The sequence below is a fragment of the Salarias fasciatus genome, chromosome 8, assembly GCF_902148845.1.
Source record: "Salarias fasciatus chromosome 8, fSalaFa1.1, whole genome shotgun sequence".
Classification (NCBI taxonomy): domain Eukaryota; kingdom Metazoa; phylum Chordata; class Actinopteri; order Blenniiformes; family Blenniidae; genus Salarias; species Salarias fasciatus.
The window spans coordinates 9,522,221-9,543,090 of record NC_043752.1 but is presented as its reverse complement, the minus strand read 5'-3'; the positions used below and the strand labels follow the sequence as shown (position 1 = coordinate 9,543,090).

Sequence of the window (20,870 nt, the reverse complement as noted above, 5' to 3'; positions counted from 1 at the left end):
TCTGCCTTTGTTTCTCCTTCTTGCTGTTGAGCTGCAGCTCAGGCGGTATGAAATTGAATAACAGAGCTTGTATCCCCAGGCAGGATGTTAAATTTCTCAATAACCCCAGCTCGGCATCAGCCAATGGCAGAGTAAAACGCCAAGTAACGCGTCTGGAAGCTACGGAAGACCTTCAGTCACTTGCAGATTATTTTAACAATGATATTTTTTATGGTTTAATTACAGGAAAAGGAGTGAATTAATTGTGTTTAAAAAAGTAAAGTAATTGAAAAGTGGGTGAGGTCAGATGAGACCAAGTGAGGGCCTGCCCGGCCGTGTTTTCAGGTACACCGGTGTACTCAGTCAATTTATTAATGTCTGAACAACTCAAAACATCAGAAACCCAAAGATGTCGGTTAACATTAAAGCCGGCAAAGCAATAAAACACAGACAATGGTGATCCCCGAACATAAAACAGCTGAGATTAACAGCTCAAAAATGTATCGAAGAACTGGGATGTTTGTCTGTATCCTCGACGAAACCTCAGAATGGAGCTACAGCCGTTAAACAGTGTGTGTTTGTGTGTGAGTGTGTGTGTGTGTGCTTTGAAGGTTCTGATTTGAAAAAAAATCTTCATCTCCTGTCATTTCGAAAAGGAAGACTACATGTCCAGACACCGAAAACACTCAAGACTTTCATGCCAGCAATTAATCGCCTCCATTTATTTCACCATAGCAACTCTTAAATAATACCTTAGAAAACTGGGAATTATTTTAAGCATGAAGAAATCCAATTAGTTCCTATTGAGAGGGTACTAATAGCTTTGTCATTATGTGCGAGCGTGTGTGTGTCTGTGTGTGTGTGTGTGTGTGTACACTACTGTGGACAAAGTATAGTGTGTTATTCAACAGTGGGCATGGAGCTGTCTACACTGAATAGTGTTTGTGTGTCTACATGTCGCCAATTTGTTCAAATAGGCCAGTTCATCTGATGATATACAGCCATTCTTCAGCATTCATTCACCCGTGACTGAATGTTACTTGGTATCACTCACTGATACATGTCCGCTCTCTAACTGACCTTTCTGATGACATGTCGGCCAAAAGGTTTGCTTGGGGGATGCAGCAATTAGACATCGACAGGACGACGGCTGACAAGTGGCTTCAGAGACTCAGAAAAAGAAAATTGGAGGATCACAGCAGCACGAAGCTGAAGGGCACTGTCAGATCAAGTCAGGATTACATTTATCTTTAATGCACAAGTCATTTGAACAATGAGGACGAACATGAAGAGATAGCACCGTAAATAATACAATGCGACAGTGTCACAAGAAAAAACAAAACGATAATAATCAGCAAACTATTAGGTTTAGAAATGCTTTGTGGAAAAAGTAACTGTACATCAAAAACAGCATGAAACCCGTTGGAAGGACACGTAAATAACAGTGATTATTTCATTTTAAAGACACGAGCCAAGAGGTGGAACGATATTGTGCTGCAAGTGTACAGTCAGTTCCTCAAGTTGAAAAGTTAGAAGTAGAAAAAATGGAATGTATGAGGAGCTGAGTGACACTGAGAAGGAGCCACATTGTAATGGCTTTGACGACTGAGTCCCAAATTAGACCAAGAAAGGTTTACTATTGTAGTCAAAATGCTAAAAAAAAACCTCGAGACCGCCCAAAGGAAGAGATAGGAAGCTGTCAGAACAAAGTGTTCTCAGCTGGACGAGTAACTCTGGATGGATCTGGTCAAAGTATTCATGTTGACCCTTGTTCATCTCAAAAAGCATGACGCAGTGGAGGAAGATGGGTCTGATGAGCGACGTCTTGTTTTATATCATGTAAATGCCTCGTTGCGAGTGCACTGTGTCCCCAAAGAGGAATGAAGGCAGCACAACCCGAAGGTAAGTCAGCAGAGGCAATGTGACTTTCTGGAAAAAAGCAATTCGCTTCAGTCGACCATGTTGGATGCCACTTTAATTCCTTCTCACTTCTCTGTAATAGCAGCACCTTCCTTTTTGCTGAGAAGCAGAAATTGTTTGAAAGTAGAGGGAACATGACGGGAAGCTTCAACACTTTCCCCTCAGTTCTCCAGGCGTAATGAATAAACCGGTCTGATACATAAAGTCTACATGTCACACGTTTAAGAACTTCTTAGTCAAGCCATCTTCAGAGGTCTCGCGGAGTTCACGCCTCGACAGATCACAGCTGCTTCGCCAAAATATGAGGCAGACTGCTTTCATATTGTGGCTGACAGGTGTGAAAGTGTGTTCGAGTACATCCTATCTGTATATCTTCTACTTTCGCTGAGTTCTTTTCCTCGCTCGTAGCCTGAAAACGAACCTGCTACTCGTGAAGCTGATGGATCGCCTGACAATTTCCCACAAGCTCGGGCAGTGCGACGACGTAAAGCTTTCAGTGACGGGCACACCTGAACTGGACGGGACAGAGGTAGAGTGAGGGAAAGCCGAGAGGCATTTCCGCATGCTTGAAGGCACGGCTTATGCAACGCGTTCCCAAACGCCATCGGCCAATCAAAGCTTAGGACTGAGAGCAGCCACAGTACGCCAGCATGTCCAGCCTGAGGGCCAGAAATAAGAAAATTCAATGACTAAAGCTATAAGCTTACTTGACCTCACAGACGCTCGTATTACCAGCAGAAATTATGAGAGGCTTCATAACATCATGACCTTTGCAGCAAAGGAAAAACTTTTTATCTTTTAGGATTGATGCCGATGCTCCAGCTATAAAGTCTTGGCACAATAAAATCAGGGACTGTGTTCCAAGAGAAATTATTACTTATATGTTCCACTCAAGGTCAGAAGGATTCTGCAGAGGTAGAGATCGTTATTTACAATATTTTGGACGCCCACTATCATCAGGGATTCCCAAAGTCATCCTAATGATTTTTTATCTGCAGCACCTTCATTTCTCCCAATTAGGATGTAGATATTTATATGTAGATATTATGCACCTATTATCAAGGATTGACAAAGCTATGAACCATATTATGCTGTTTGTGAGCTGTTTTGCAAGTCTAAGGCCAAAACAGCCATTTTCGTGAATATTTATTATGAAATATGTAGTTACTATGTACTCTGCTGCAAATTCTGAGTAAATAGAGCTAAGATCAAGTTAAAGACTAATCCAACTGAAAGACGGGTGTAAAGAGGAGCAGTGATGCAAATAGTTGTTTGCCATCAGACACAGCGTCGGGCCTGCAGGGTTGCTCGGCTCTGATGTAACCGTCGGCCCTGCTGGAGTCATCACAGCAAACTGCCACCCAAGTGATGGTGACCGAAAAAACTCTCTCTTCTGCGCTGCTCAAAGGCAAACACACACACACACACAAACGCCTCGTCCTCGTCCTCCTGCTCTGCCATCTTTACAGAATCTCTCTGTGTCTCTTCCTCTCCGCTCCCCCAGCGTATGATCTGATCGGAGGTGCGCCAAGCCGAGCCGGCCTGGATGAAACGGCTGAGAGACCCCCGGCTGAGCTGAAACCCCTCCAAACGGAGACGGAGAGAGGGAGTGGCGGTGCTTCAGCTGACCCAAAACCTAATAACCTCTACTAACTGGGACGCATACAATGATGAATGGGGCGCGGCAAAAAGCAGGTCAAGAGGATGGAGAGTATATGCCAGCTCGCCGGGTCCAGACGAGGTGGCGGAGAGAGCCGATATCAACACCTTGAGGTCAGAAAAAGAGCGAGAGCAGTGTTTACCTGTACAGACTTTCTTGGGGAATTTTTAAAATATGCAGCAGAGAAGCTGCTTCTCATCGAAAATGTGAAAATTATTGAGAGCATTTTAGGTGTAATAAATTATATATGCATGCATTTGCGTTTTAATGAATAAATCAAGTTTGAGTAGAAACCATCAGTGTGACAGATAAGAACATTTCCATCAAGGGCCCCCATGTGTAGACTCGAACAGGGCGCCCTGCGGTCGAACACACCCAGACATCACCGTTCTTTTGTACCTGATTTTAAGTGGGTGTCTGATGAAGTGGAAGACTGTAAAGCTGAGCAGCGGCATGACTTGGATAATCTGATTACTGAAGAAGATGCAGATGTTGGTGCAGCCGCAGGAACCCCAACCTGTAAACACACACTCTCTCTTTCCTTTCTGCACACCTTCTGTGTATTTTTCATTTTGCACACTTCAAATTAATTTCATTTATGCAAGTGGTGACAATGTGCAAATTATCATTTTCCACTGAGTTCAAAGTCTAAGCTGTTTGTTTGAAACTTCTTTAAAAGTCCAAACTACTTTCATAACAATGCTGTTGCAGATGGATTGGGTTTTATTTGAATGTTAAAGTAAAAAGCTGTTGGATCCAGTTGAATATGAACTTGTGAAATTAGTGAAACTTCACTACGTTTTCAAACTTAAAATTTGGAATCTATTTTTTGAGTAACTGTTTATGAGATAAGCAGAGATGGTGAAAAATATTCACCTTCTTACGATGTTTCAGGTTCTGTGGAAATGAATCAAACCGGGTAAGAGGCAGTTACCAGCATTCATATTCCAACGAGGCTGACCAAAGCAGCATCAAAGTGAAACTGCTTGATCTTTTTTTATTCCTGGCAGATGGGAGAGCCAATCAAAGAGTATCAAAGGATCATTTGAACATCTTAACCTTGGTGAAGCCTCAACCAAAACACGACACGTACTGGGATACTTAGTGAATCTAAATGCGGCCTGTGTTTCGATCTGTGTTCCTGACTCATACGAGCGCAGCTGCTCCTCAACGGAAAGAGACGTGGCTGAAAGACGAAGGGAGGGGGGGAAAAAAAAGAAGAAGAAGGAGGAAGACCGCATGTGAGAAAGGACCGATATAGACATCACAAGCTGTGCTGTCCACTCTGAGCTGAGGTGGGGGGAAAAAAAAAAAAAGTTAGTGTGAGAACATGAGTGTGACAGATGGACCTATAGAAAAGGCGGAAATGAGAGTTTATAGAAACACCTAAATCTGGCTTGTGATACAGACATTGGCGCCCGTGAGCGCTCGGATCATACCTTCTTATTATGGGAAATTATTACGTTTAAATGCTATGCTGGTGACAATGTTAAAGTGCAGTCTGTCGGCTTTAATTCCGGGGCGTTTTCATCACATCGCGGATCAACATTCATGAAACTAAAAGCCTCGTCTTCGTCAATGTTCCCACAGTCCACACAGGCCCAAAGCATCAGGACAGATTCAGATTGGGTTTACGTTTAAATGGTGGGTACTTTCATCATTTAAGCTAAAATATTAATATCCCCTGACAGGACAAGATTATATGGATTATTTCAGCTTTGTCTACATCAATAACTGTGATGACTGTGGCTCAGATGGTACACCGCATGAGCGTGTCTCTTGACGAAGCAAAGTTTCTCCCAGTGTGATGCGTGTGAATGGCTGAATGGAACCGACTGTGTGAAGCGCTCTGAGGCCACTAAAAGCCGATAAATGAAGTTCATTAACATTGACTCTCCAAGACAGATGTCTCCCTCTGAGGATTGCAAATGGGATGCATTAACACTGATACTGCATAACATTATTGTGGCTAAAGCAACAGAATGGGCTGAAATCATCGCATTATTTCAGCATACAGGACCTTAGTTGACTTGGTGATAATAACTTTTCTGAAATGCTGATACTGTGCATGGCCAAATTGTTCTTTTACTCATAGGTGAGTAGATTGACAATAACAATAACAGCGGACTAAAGAGTGGCATTACCCCCAGTTCATATTCTCCTGGGAGATGAAAACTACACTGTTTTCAGAACTTCTGCAGACATTGCCGTGCAAACGCAAAACTTCTCTAAAACAAAAAAAATGCAAAAAACGATGAGTTTTCATTTGAAGTTAAGTTGCAAACTTTTAGCAAATCTGAGCTTGAAGTCCTGCTTTTAAACATTACCTGTGTTCCTTTAAAGAAATACAATTATTGCTGCAAGATTCCTCTTCACGCTTAAATAAAGTGTCAAGATTTCATTCAGAGAAAAAGTAAATGCACCACTTTCTTCAAGACTTGGGAAACAGAGCGCCTCACTTAAAACATGCATGACTTCAGCAATCACTTCCCCCCTTTAGCTCCACACTGCAGCTCACAGAGACGGACTTGGTGAATTCAACATACATGCACATATTTAAGCTCCATAGCAGAGACATTAAGTTTTAATCCCAGTGTGGAGATTTTAATATGAGCTATGCCCTGAATGATTCATCTAAAGATGAAGAAATACCCTCAAACTGTTGCTGAAAATGCTGACAGTCAAAAGCACATTACGCTATTGCGATCCAAGGCACGAGAAAGATTTTTACCTAATCTCGACATAAATGTAGTCTGAACACAATAAGAGCACCTCGGTAGGCTTTGTGTTCGAAGCATTCACCTCCAGTGTTTGGAGCTCGTGCGGATCATGTTGTCTTTTGGCTTTTCAAGGGTCGCATTCCGTTGCGTTGCACGGCAAACACAGGAAGCACTGAACAAGCACATCTGTTTATGTTGCTCATATCCTTTGGCTTATTACTGTGTCTCTTTTGAGTCGGTGGCTTGTAATTGTTGGTCTTGCTCTTGTTGTTGTTTATGGTTAATTAATGAGCTTGTGGATCAAAGGGAGGATCCCCTATCCCACTGGAAGACTCGACCTATATGTCTTTTCTATCCTCCAAGAGCCGTGCTCTCCTCGGCTTATCAGTACGATGCAGCAGATTATAAAAATGCATCATGGGAAAATAACCAAAAACAATCTCCGCTGTATCTGCGGAGTCACAAGACTTTTAATGCACTTAAAGTCTATTTGTTAGTTGGACGGGAGTCTAGTGAAGGATTTATGTTGAGATGAAGCAGCCTCTGAGCCACAGGCAGCCTAGTTTACAGAGCTACTGTATGATGTAAGGGCGGCACAGTGCTGCAGTGGTTAGCTCATTCACCTCAAAGTGAGATCCCTCTAGCTCGAGCCCAGGCTTAGGGGGTAAGGAAATTGAAAAAATTCCAAATTTTTGACATTTCTCTGTATTTTGAACCAGAAAGTACCATTAGAATTTATACTTGGCATCACAACACAGCTGAAAAAAATACTTAAAGTTTGAATTTAAAGCTTATTATGACACTATTTTACATGAAATAGAACTGTATGTGGCCCCTGAACAACCTGTGAATCTGAAATCATTCACTTTCTGAGGCCCTGAAGGATTGTTTGTGGTCAACTGCTTCAAAGATTTCAATATATTTCCACTCCAATTCATCCTTTTCTGTCCACATATTTGCCCAAATGAGCAATTACAAGACAGGACTGATTTGCACAGAGATGTTAACACTTCAGACGATCCTGCTGTTCAAATAATTCAGTCAACCTGCTGCATGAATAACCTGTTTGCACCACTGAACTGTATCTGAAACCTATTTTGATTTCATTCTCCACATCAATCATGCATACAAATCTTTTGAGGTGAAGTAATTCTATTTTAGACTGATTCATTAACATCAAAGTCAGGAGAAAATTGTGTTTACATATTCACTGAATGTCACAGCGACGGTCCTGATGGGAGTTTGATCAGGAGCGATTCACAGCCTGGTGTTTGACTGAAATGAGGCTCAATGCAGATTGGTGCACATAGGAGGTATGTTACTATTAACATGTCCAGCTGAGTCGCATTAAGTTCCCACCAGTAAGCACAGAAAAACACTTTCTGAAATGGGTTTAAATATTTTAACCGACACCTGCCTGAAGTTTGTAATCCCGCAAACACCCATTGTGATATTAACAAATCTGTCCGAGCGAGTGCAGGCATGTTGCTTAGTAACCGAACCCTGGAATCTTCATTTCATCGACGGGATGCGTTGGAAATAATCATGTGAACATGAAAGGCATCTGATAAGACAACCGCACGAAATGAACGCCGAGCGTGTCAGGAATTTAAATGTTGCAGATGCTTGCGTCTGTGGATCAGTTTTTCAAATAAATCTAAGAAAATACGAAGATGTCAGGGAAAAAACGTCATATTTTAGAGAACTCGATTTTGCTACTTTAACTGTGGATGGACTTCACTTAAAGTAAAGACTTAACCTGATGCCCTACCATGAGGACTTCATACAGATATAAATAAATCGACTCAAACATTTACCTCACAGAGTCTTTAGGAAAATGTGTTTTTCCACACATAAAGTGTGTGCAGTTTAATTCTCTATAAAATACTTCTTAAGGGCCTTAATCTTTACCAAACTGATTCGTTTCCTTTAAATGCCTTTTGAAGGCCCTGCGGACATGCTGCTACAGGAGATTCTCTCAAAGCTTTCCTGAAATCAGGACAGATGGACAACTCAAAAACAAAACGCCCGAGGCAGCGGCCGTCTCTGATGCAAAGGCATAAAAATATGCTGTAATGTTCTCTCCGTTTAATGCAGACTGTTGTTTCCATGAGTAAGAGCAGGAAGGGAAGGCCAGAGAAAGCTCCACCGTTCGCCCCAGTGGGTTGGTTTGTCACGGTACAATGGAAATGTAACACAGTTATACTGTCATGGACGTACAGTATTCTGCTGCTGCTCGGTGTCTGACTTGGTTAGACGTTTTTACATCGGCGCTCAATCTGATGGCGGATAAATCTAATGATAAAAGCTGAGTTTAATATGTGAGAGTAATATCGCTTGATAAAATCCAATTTGATTGATACTCCGTCTGCAAACATCACTTCAGTTTCTCCTAACGGACTCATTTTCCATTATTTTCTTGAAAGAAAAGAGCCAACGTCACACGCTGGTGAATGTGGAAGATCTGCAGGCTGATAAGTTCACAAAGGCTGCACACCTTCATCCCGACACCCGCAGCCCACGTGCACCGATAAAGAGGATGTGTTACATCACTACCTGCCCACCCTTTCCTTATCGCTCCAGACTCGCAGATCAGTGTCGATCAGCTCGGCTGTTCCTCAGAAAATCTCAGCGGACATGTTTGCTGCATTATGCAATTTGTTTTTTATTACTCACCGACAATGAAAAGCGCCGCGCGATAAAGATGGAAATTAAAAGGCGTATGTCTTTATCCCCTCGAGTTGTTGCACTTTCCTCCCTCTTTGTTTCTTTTTTATCTCTCTGCATCTGTCTGCCTCCCTCTCCATCATGTCACCAGTGTTCATTTCAGACAGACTGAAATGTGTTGGCATGTGCTGAAGCGTCCTCCCGCAGTGATGGCATTTGAAACCCACTGGGATCAGACATTCTGAGACTTTACACATCCAAAGAACACATGCAAAGATTTACATAAGCACACGCGCAGCCTCATGGGCGCGGTGATGAATGAAACGGGTTGAAGAGAAGAGAAGATCCCGGAAGAATAAAAATACTTCCAAGTCAATGAAATCCATATTTTAAGTCTAGGCAAAATTAAGTAGCAATTACATTTAAAAAAAAAAAATAAAAAAAATGGTAGGATATCAAGCCATTAGCTCCCTCGACAAAACAATTGTGGGTTAAAATCAAACACAGCTTCAACTATGACTAAATTCAAACTAATTCTGCTACATAATGACCCCGAATGTAGAGCTTGAGTCATAAACCACTGCCTCCAGCGGCAAGAGGAACAAGAACAACTACTTTTGACTTTGAGGTGCTCACAACTTTTCCCAAAAAATAGTGCACAGTGTGTGTGTGTGTGTGTGTGTGTGTGTGTGTGTGTGTGTGTGTGTGTGTGTGTGTGTGTGTGTGTGTGTGTGTGTCACAGACAGACGGATGAGAAAAACCAAAATACCATCAGAGGGACAGCATTGTACCTCCACTACATCCACCTCGCCGGCTTCCTGAAAGTCTAATTTAAGGGCCACCGTGCAGCACTTGAGAAACGCTGTGCCAAACAGCTGCTCGGACAGATGTGAAGAGTCACAAAGTTCACGGCGTTCCAGGTGGAAATACGGCGCCAATTAACTGCCAAATCCGCACAAATTGGTTTATTAGCGACTGATTGAGACACGGACGAGTCTGCACCTCACGGCGTAAACACAACACAAAATCTCTGAGTTTTTATCTGTTCCTCATTGAGACTCATCTCTGTGTTTTTCGCTTTTCCTGCAGAGGCCTGGTTGACCTGGACTCAAAGCTAATATTCTCATGAACAGTAGTTGGAAACTTGAAATTGCTCATGATGATTATTAGTGGGTCGATCACTAGTAGGTAAAATCTGAGCAGCACGCGGCACACACACAAAGTAGAATCACAAAGTAGCCTCTACTGCATGTTTTTGGATGGTTTTCTCTCACAGTCAAATGTAAATCATAAAGCTGCATTTCCGGAATGCAAAAAACAAGAACATTTTTTACATTTTCTCTTTAAGACATGGCCTCAGACTTCCAGCTTTAAAAGATAGACAGCAAATGACCAATGGTTCACTGAGAAACATGCAATGAATCTATGTAAACAGAGGCATTTACCAATGATGATACCCATATTTCCTCTATTATATTTACAAAAACCATTTCATTAACGTGAAAAAAGTATAGATTTTATGCTACAAATCCAGAAACACCGTAGATTTTATGACAATTCCCCCTTTAGCTTTACAATTTAGCAAAAACTTTTTAATACTTTATAGCTTTAACAGTGTTTTGTGTATGAAGTTTGTTCTGTTAAACTGAGCTGATGCGACTGTAAACATATTTCAACAGTGACTATAAGATGTTGGCGAGCAGTGTTAATATTGGCATAATCAACAGCCGAAGCATCGCAGTGGGCGCCTTTAAATGTTGCAATCAGTACATTGAATAATTTGATTCTATTCATCTATAGATGCTCCGTGTTAAATGCTCCGCAGAGCACCAACGTTGAACAGATTTTCAGGAGACATTCGAGTTAAACCTCATCACCTCCAGCTAAATTCACCAGCTGAAGGCGCAGCAGAGAAAACACATCCCAGAGACTTTCCATTGTCCTCCACGCCGCTCAGCGGGACACATGAACAGAAGACAGCGCAGCAGGGAAAGAGCACAGAGTGCCTTGAGAATTCACACAAATATAAACAAAGCCAAAGTCAATACCACGTATTAGCATCATTAAATTAAAACTCAACCAGATCGAAGTGCACACCTCTCTCTCAGGCAATGAGGGCCGAGCCGCATCCGATATTTATTCATCTCTGACAGACCTGTATGTATCCAACAGAGCTCGATGTGACATTTCCGAAAAATCAATAACCTCGGCCGGCCTGATTTTGTGGCAGCCGCCGAGGCGAGGCTGCCGGAACACGAGTGTGGACAGCCACTCATGGAAATTACACAATTTCTGGATCTTCACATGAGGATCAAAAGCAGAATGATTGATCCTGACGCTGTGCGGCATGTGTATTCATAAAAACAAGCACACAGCTGCCTCCCTTTCCTTTTCTCTCTCTATTACACACAAGTGCTACAACCCTGTTCCACTGGACATGAGAATATCAGGACAACTATTAAACCAGATGGCTGTCAGCGTCGCTGGGAACCCATAATGAGAACATCTGAGATGTCCTTTTAGCTGCGTATCATCCTTGTTCCCTTTCCTCTGTGGTTAGCTGGTATCATTAGCCAAAGTGAAAGCCTGAGCCTGCTTGATGCACCCACTTTTTTTTTTTTTAATAATAAATCCACGAGACGACTTATTACCAAACAGGGACAAAGAAAACGCTTGTGTTCGGCATGGCATTATTATTCACTCGCAGCCACTGAAGTTTGGCTGGCAAAGGACCGAGAGAGAGAGAGAGAGAGAGAGAGAGAGGGAGAGAGACCACAGTGTGAATGTTTCTCACTGTCCTGGCGTCCAGTGAAAGCTGGATCAAGACCGACAGCCGAGCAAATGAACAAATAAATAAGTAAACATCATTAAAAATGCACCCTACATGCATGTGCATAAATAAGTGAAAACATAGTTTGAGCAAACAAACCCTGAATTATTTCTTATTAAAAGAATACAAAACCGTGTATTCATTATTGATGGGAACGCCCACACACACACACACACGAGTGTGTGGTTGCCTATTAGCATACGCGTTCTCCATTGGTCAGTCTGAGAGGAAACTGGACGTATCCTCCACCGTCGCTCAAACAGCAGGCAGCAATATGGCTGACGTCCAATTATTACAGCTCTTCCCCATGCCCTGCGATTGATATTTTTGTGGAGAGCCTGCTCAGGGAATAGCTCTTGGCACCGTTAAGAGTTTTAAATCAATGTAACCACAGAAAGTTCAACTCCGCGCTTTCTTTATAAAGTGGAGCTTGAGGAGAAATTTTCACTTCAACAGCTCTCAAAAGGCCAAAAACTGCGCTTCATCATTCTCTTCTTTACCTCCTGATTCACTTTCTTCTCAGAGTGAATTGTTGCCACAAAACCGTTAAACGTCTGAGTTTATTAGTTCTTAACTCTCACTATTGATCCCAAAGAGAAAAATTCACATACACATCACATTCATCCTCCTCAGTGGAAAGAGCGGTATAAGCAATCTTCTATTGTCATGAATTTTTCAGATAGGTAAAGCTTATTCTCTTTAGTGGCATGAACACATTGAGAAACTCAACAACACAACTTTTTTGAAACACTGCTACTGCTCATGTGCGAATAGATGAGCAATCACCATTACTGCGCAAACTAGAAAATACTAAGATGAATACACAACACGTATATACTTTACCTAGATAGTCATATAGTAAGCATTTAATCCTGAGCTCGAAGGTAAAGCCGTGTGCCGTTTATAAAGAACACATGCTGTGTGCCAAGGATTAAAATTTGAATCACCGCGATTAATGCAGAGTAGTGAAAAACTGATTCATATCAATAGACATAATTACGCCGCGCTAAACTGAATTCAACTTATCGCTCGCCTTCCACAGCAGGCCAAGCTTTCTTGTGACCCCCCTCAAAGAAAACTGATTGCCAACACTCGAGGTAGACTTGCAATCGCCTGAAAGCAGCTGGGGATTGGCTCAGCAACCTGTGGATGGGTGGATGGATGGATGGATGGATGGATGGATGGATGGCCAAGATGCGAAGGCGATCCCTCCATGTTTTCTAACGAAGCAGCAGTCAGGAGAGGAGTAGATCCTCCTGCCCAAAAAGACAGCACTCACCTCTATCAGCTTGCGTTCATAGCTGGCGGCCAGCTCCTCGATGTCGCCCATGAACTTATTCTGCGGGACGGGAGCTTGCTCTTCACTGGACCGCAGCATTGAAAGTGCTGCAGCAGAAAGAAACACAGAGAGAAGCGATGTTGAGACGCTCCGAGAAGCCCCAAGAGAGCGTGATCAAGAAGAACTCCTGCGACAACCACGTAAAAAGTGAGTTTCTGCCAAGAACACAGTGAGTGTCGTCTTCTAAAGCGAGTTGTGTCAATGCTCCCACTTCGCACGGATACACAAAAGGAGCCGCATATCTATATAATTTACACATTACCAGCCATATGGGAAACTTGAATCTCTGTTTATTTAATTAGCGTTATCCACTGTTGAGGATATGAGTCACGCACATTTCAAAATATTCATACAAACAGGCTGGGAAAGAAGTATCAACATACACCCACAGAATGACAAGCATGAGCACACAAATCTTATAAATGCAATCTCTTTTATGCGCAGCGTAAAATGCTGGAGCACTCACATTTTTCTTTCTAAGAAAACTCTGCACTTCTCCGTCAGAATGATGAACTCCCCTTCCCTCGCCATTGTCTGCTTTACTCTGACTTCCAGTGCAAATACAGTTTATTGTTTCCTTCCATCGCTGTAGCTTGCTAACTGGCTAAAGTCATCACAGAGTAGCCTGAAGCGCCACTTCAGAGGCTGCAAGCACCAACTAATCCAGTTCCCTCGGCGAACGCAGGCAGAACTTGGCAGAAGAGGAAGCTTGGGATCATTTTTTTTGCAGAGGGTGGGTGTGGGATAGACGGTTTTTTTCCACCTCGGCAAAAAGCAAATTAACGCCGCTATTGTGCCACCGCCACACACAGCTAACACCTAGGCAAACACACCGGGAGAGGCGGAGAGCAGAGAGGAAGAGAGCGATATAGGAGCCGAAACAACCGGAGCAGGTGATAACAAAGCACTGAGCGAGGCAGCAGGTCCGCGGGCTCAGCGGTGAAGCGCGGCTCTTCGGGGGGAAGGTTTTACAAAATACACCGTGATTAAATAGAATAAACCCCCAGCAAGGTGTCTGAACGTCTAGACGGAGCGAGGCAGGTATTGATGGATGGGGCCGGCGAGCCGCGGTTCTCAACAGAGCCGGCCTATCGGGGAGAAAAGCTGCTCTGGATCTCAGGCTGGCAAGAGGTTCACGAATCGGAGAAGGGATTAATAAGGTAAGCCCGGTGGACCGCACGCGCACACGCTGACCTGCAGCATATAGGGAGACTCTCGGAGGATGCGCATTTCATTTATTTTAGCTTGTTGTAACAATCTATAACATTACATGGAATAAACAAATGGAAAATGTTGGCATCTCATTTACAGGATGTTGTGGGAATACCGCAGCCCATTAAAATAAAAGCACTGCTTTAAAGGTAACTTGGGGATGCTTGTTAAGGAAACGGGCTGCAGGAATGCACAGTATATCATTAGAAAAGTATACATCAACAAACGTATTTTTCATGAGCTCAGCAGGAATCATCACGAGGGTGAAAACAGTTTTAACTCCTTTATTTGTGCACTTCTCCGAGTCAGAGCTCCCAGGCTGCTCAGAGTTTTTTGACAGATATGGAACTGACTCTTCTGCAGTCGGACAGTGCTCTCAGAGGCGAGACTCAGCGCCGTGTCGCATATTTTCTACACGGCCCTCTCACAGCAAAGGTCAGAAACAGACTGGAATATTGAAGTACTGATTGATATTGACGTTTTCCTGGAAAAAAAAAAAAAAAAAGGCAGAAACACTCGGTTTTTCCACATCTGACACTTCAAAAGCCATAAAAGAAAAAAAAGAAAGAAATCCTGGCATCCTGTAATACTTTTTCCTCTCCTGTAACCTTGTTATTAACAATATTAGTGAAATGTGAATATGCTGCCTCAGGACTGGATACTTTGGGTCTTGGTTCATTTCAACAGAACATGCAACTCAACCAGTTTGGAGAAATAAATACAAATCAGTGCCTATATTATTTCAAAGAGAGAGGCTGTACAAACTTCCTTCTATTTCCCCAATTTAAAGTTGCATGAACACGGGCTCAGACTCACTCACACACACACACACACACACAGACACACACAGACACACACACACCTCCGGAGGCTGACAGAAACGCATTATCATGGCTCGTGCAATGGCCCAGCAGCGCAACAATCCCCCAGCTTATCTCTTTCCCACCAACAGCACTGTACTGTGCACGGCAGTCAGCAGCCTAATAGCCTCCAAGACTACTGTACACAATCGTGCATGTACACACACACACACACACACACACACACACACACACACACACACACACACACACACACACACACACACACACACACACACACACACACACACACACACACACACACACACACACACACACACACACACACACACACACACAAAATGCAAATATATACAACTTATGAAAAATACAGAGAGACATACTTCCCAGGTGAAATGCACAAAAATGAGAGCAACAGAATAAAGAAGGCAAACAAACACATACAGACTATATATCTCACACACACACACACACACACACACACACACACACACACACACACACACTCTCAGTCACACACACACAGGATTGCTGACGGTTGCTCTTGCAGTACCAATTTGCCTCAGCTCTGAGGTTTTTTTTCTCCTCTAAGTTGGATTTCTGTTACCTGTCACATTGATAGACTCTTAATAATGAAAAATACACGGGGTGTGTGTGAGTGAATGAGAAAGGAAGATAGAGAGAAGGAGGGAAAGAAAAAGAAGGGGAGCGAAGCAAGGGTGAATTAAATGGGGGGGGGGGCGCACACACAGATGTGCCTGAGCCGAGGAAATTGGGCATACAGCTGGTCTGAAAACTAAGCCTACAGTCCCAGCGGCTGAGAGGGAGAGTGATGTGTTTGTGCGTGTGCATACGATTTAAAGTGATGAAGTGTGTAGCCATGCATGCATGTAGGTGAGTACTGTGCATGCACGTGTGTAAACATTGTGCGTGCATGAGAGCACAGTCAAGTTGACCGAGTGTGTGTGTGTGTGTGTGTGTGGGAATTGTGTGCTTGCATGGAAATGTTGAACCACAACTTCTCCACAACAGCATGAAGCACGTTGGAAAAGTGCTGAGCAGCTTGTGAGAGCGTTGTGCATCCCCCCCCCCCCGCCTTGAGGGTTCACCTGAGTGTGTGTCCCCACGAGGCTTTAATCATCTAATCATCGCAGTGTGTGAAATAATGAGCCTCTTTCGGCGGGGAGATCCGCCGAGAGACAGACGCACACAGGCCAGCGGAGAATTTTTCTCCCCCGAGACGGGGGCTGAACGTTCCAGTAAGTTTTTTTTTTTTTTTTTTTTGGGTTTCGCTCGAGCGGCTGTTAGCGATGTTTTCTGCCTTCAATTCGCTCGGTGACACTGCAAATCTGTTTTCAGATACAGCCAAGTCTGTGCTAACCGGGAACAAACAGGCAATTGACAAGTTCACTGGGGACTGACAGCAAAGAAGTTGGTTAAATAACTGGGATATTGTGCCTGTAAGCTAAGTCATGTTTATTTTATCGTGCAGCAGAAGAAGAATTCCTCTCAGTGGGCTCTGTAATGTGTTTAATTTACAACGCTTGTGTCATGTACACTTATTTTCCAGACAAACATTTTTTATTCATGAACATGTTTTTCTCTTTGCAGATTGGGGTACAACCATTCTGAACATCCATTGAAAGGGTCTGCCTTTTAGCCGACGCAGTGTACGGCCTGGAATCCAGTATTCCCCCGATCGGCTGCGTGCGGCTGAATAGAAATGTAACATCCATATTTCATAACTGTTTTGTCCAAGTAAGGAGCCGATCTCAACGGGTGAGAGACAGGTGACATGCCAAACAGGTCACTAGTCCATGACAGACACACACACACGGGTAGATATCAAACATGCTTTTGGTAAAACAGACACAGATATGAGCATAAGAACTCAAAGACATACATGTGCCTGGGTATATACAGATATAGATGCTGCTGCATAAAGTATAATTGAGCAACATTTGTGAATTTGGATCCTTTTATCTGTGGAACGTCAATAAAATACAGGTGAAAGAAAACGAAACTGACACTACTGGAGGTTAGAGAGAAAAATACACTTCAACATTATATTAACAATTTGTGAATTAAAGCCATTCAGGGAAAATAATATAATTATAATTTGGAAATCTTGAACACATTAAAACTAAATAGAAAAATTAGAATGAACAAAAACTTAAATTATAATGTACTTTTCCATTACATTCTCATTATTGACTTGACACTTATACTCATAACAATACCTTTCACAGTAATAGTTAGAATGACAATCATAAGCATTTTCTCAGCAGCACACATTCAAAGGCTTGGCTCCAGATATTACGTACTTAGAAAATTTGCTCTGGAAATGTCAGAAGACGCCTTCACTCCTCAGCTGAGAATCAATGCATTGTGCCAAAGGCACAACTGTAGTTTGCTATCTGGATTATATTAAGTTGTAAATAACCCGTCGCCTTGAGGTTGGAATTCCAGTCTTCAGTTGAGACAGCTTCGAGGTGCTGGGATTTGAACATGACCGTGCAGTGTGACATGCTGGCCGAGTTTATTTGACCATTAAATCAACACCATACATACAGAGGTGCTGCTGTGTGGTTTGGAAGTATGAAGCTAAAAATGTTCATCTCAAAGCTATTCATGCAGACGGTTATGGGTGGAGTTTTCTGAATATTTTCTGCGTTTACTGTAATTTAGTGTTTCCAAGGAGCTTACAGATGTGTGCCACAGTAATACCACTGCTGACCTATGGGGGCAGTGTTGTGCAGCATATTTCTTGTCTGAACAAGTAAGACACCAAAATTTGGAAAATAACAGAAACGAGGATCCCTTTGAGGCAAAACTGTACAGATTATACAATGCTTGAAACACATGCACCAATCTATGTGTGTATGGAAGCATATTGAGGCCTCAGGAGTAAATAGAGCTCAATCTTCGACATTTCCTGAGGTATGGCTGTCCCCCGATCTGCTGTTTCAATGGCAGAGTTTATGAAAATACAAGGCAGGTGTAATGACTTCCAGTCAGCTTTGCTAATTTGATAATTATAAAAGAACTGTGTGCTTAATTAAAAGAGGCTAATACAGCAATTTTTGAAAATGGAATTGGCATTTATTATTGCAATCAGCACGTTGTGATTTTCTGGTGGGGTTTAATCAAGCTGACGGGGATAATAAACTTCTTAATATGAATACTGGAATTACACTGTTTTTTCAAGCAACAAACCAGGTATATTTCATTCAGCGATCCAGTTCCGGCTGTGTTGATCTGTGCCAGAGAATTGTGACTTTCCATTTGGTGAATCCTCCACGTCAATGTCATTTCTACATCTGAATAATTCTACGCGTGAGCCAAAGGGCAGATGGACATCGCATCATGCAGTGATTGCTGTCTGTGCTCTGATTTATCTGTCCTGGGCTGCCATGAGCAAGCTGCTGGACACCGCATAATATCCACAGGTCAAGAGGGGTCAGAGAGAGAGAGAGAGAGAGAGAGACTGGGCAAAGAAGGGGGGCGACAAAGGGCGGAACTTCAACGAGAGCAGACGATTCATTCTCCCTGGCATCTGTTGTTGCCTCGTCTGGAAGGGCGAGGTAAAAGAAGGACACCAGGGGAGGGGAAAAAAAAAAAAATAGAAAGATCTCATAAAATCTGTAGCCGGCCACTGAGTAGAATCAAGAAAAAGCCGAAAAGCTCTTCTCTAAGTGGGAGCTGTGACGGGTGATAAGAACGCAGGTGCCAGCGGTGGAGGGAGCGGGGCAGAGGCTGACACACTTGACTAATGCTGCTCCGTCCATTAGCGGCGAGGAGACGGAGACGCGGCTCTGCATCCGCGACCCCGAGCACGCGGCCGACTGGAGAGCAAACAAATGTCCGGCCCTCCACCGCCGAGCCGGAGCGGCGCTGCTAAATAAAACATGCGCCGTGCCCCGCGCCCCGCCACAATAAGACTAATGTTCAATCGAGTGGAGCGCCCCTTGTAATGCCGTAACTGCACGAAAACCCCCGGCACTCACGCCGCTGTGAAATTGGGGCTCTCCTGAATCTTTTCTTCCGTATCTTATCTTTTGATGAAATCGCTCCATCCCTCCCAGCCCGTACTACCCGTCCTTTGTTCTTGATGTTTTCTGTGCCTCTAACTTTCTTTCATCTCTCGTCACTTAAAAAAAACATGTCCTTGCTTTTGTTGAGTCTTCGCCGCTATGAAGTATTGATTTGAGTTTCTCTTTCTCTCGTCTTTGTTGCGTCTTTCCTGCACACTCCCGCAAATTTATGCCTTCTCCATTCTTCTTTTGTCTCCATACCTACGCTACCTTTGAAATCTTCCTCTCTCCTTAGCCGCTCACCCTCCTCTTCCTCCTGATTGTCCCTGTCATCTTCCTGTCTTTACTCTTCCTTATCAATCATTCATTGACATTCAATTTCACTCTGCAGCGCGCCGTGGTCCCATGCCGCCAATCACGCCTGTTGTGGGGGCCAGATACTCTCCACGGTGCAGATGCTTAGAAAGATTTAAACATGCAGGCGCGCGCACACACACACACACACACACACACACACACACACACACCAACTGACACTCAAGGATCATCTGCTTTTCATTATAAGACTACAACATGAAAAAAAATAAATAAATGAAGCAGGAAAAAATGCATTTATGTTAGGCTCCACTAATGATAGCACACACACACACACACACATACACACACACACACACACACACACACACACACACACACAACAAGAGTTAATCAGGCAGTCAGGCCATGTATTGTCGATGGGCTGGCTAGGGAGCAGGCAGGCGGCTGGCTGAGTTAATTAATGAGCACTAATCAAAAGCAATCTTCCTTCATTTTCTAATCGTTCATAGTTCATTTCTCGCGTTGCCCTCCTTCGGATAACACAAGCCTTTGTATATCAGCCCCTATGTGTTCCCAGACAAAAAAAAAAAAAGGATGGGTGAGATCACACTGTATAAACAGGAAGTGAGCTTTTAGTTACATGAGCTAATTCTTAAAAGTCAGTTTGAGAAGCTGGTGGAAAAATAAGATAAGAGGAAAGATTTATAGCTCAAGTGAATAAAGCATTTTTACACAAGGATGCTCGCGCAGGTTTGATGGATTCTGGTTTCTGTTCATATAGCTCGGATTTCCTGCTTGTGTAGATAAAATCCACTTGTTGATTAAACTTGGCTTTAGTGTACATCATCATATTTTAAGATCTACAACGATCAATCCTTCCTCTGAAGTCAGAGAAAAGGTGCTGTTGACAACGTTGAGCACCTAACTGGATCAAACCTAAAACGTTGAAGGTCAAACAAAATCCAGTGTTAAAAATCTAAAAACCTATCCTAAAGCATTTTCCCATCTAAAAGTTGTCATCTTGAGCATGACTATATCTTGGGTGCTCAGTTCTAAAATAGGGAGATTTGAGCACCAAGCGAGTTTGAACTTCAAGTTGAATAAGCGTCTTCACTTTAACAGTGCCGGTCTGCTTCCTCATACAACGTTGGCAAACAACAAAAACAAGTTTGGTTTTTTTTTTTCCCCACACATGTGAGATGCAAGAAGGTGTGGAAATCACTACTCTCTCCTCGCTATGATGGCTCCAATCAGCAGGAGCTTTGCACAGGCATGGCATGGGGGATGGGGGGGGGGGGCTGCAGATCACAAGACGAGAACAGGAATATCCTTCTCATTTACATGTGCACAAAATAACACACACTAGTCCT

General features: G+C 43.1%; 1 protein-coding gene across 2 annotated transcripts in view; it reads right to left on the bottom strand.

Annotated features, from left to right (window-relative positions):
* Nucleotides 1-20,870, bottom strand: part of snx29 (sorting nexin 29) — a 128,964-nt gene that overhangs the window by 52,667 nt on the left and 55,427 nt on the right. For both annotated transcript variants that reach the window (XM_030097389.1, XM_030097388.1), the window contains one exon: nt 13,056-13,162. In XM_030097389.1, coding sequence (XP_029953249.1) covers nt 13,056-13,162 — 107 coding nt within the window. The remainder of the gene's footprint in view (nt 1-13,055; nt 13,163-20,870) is intronic.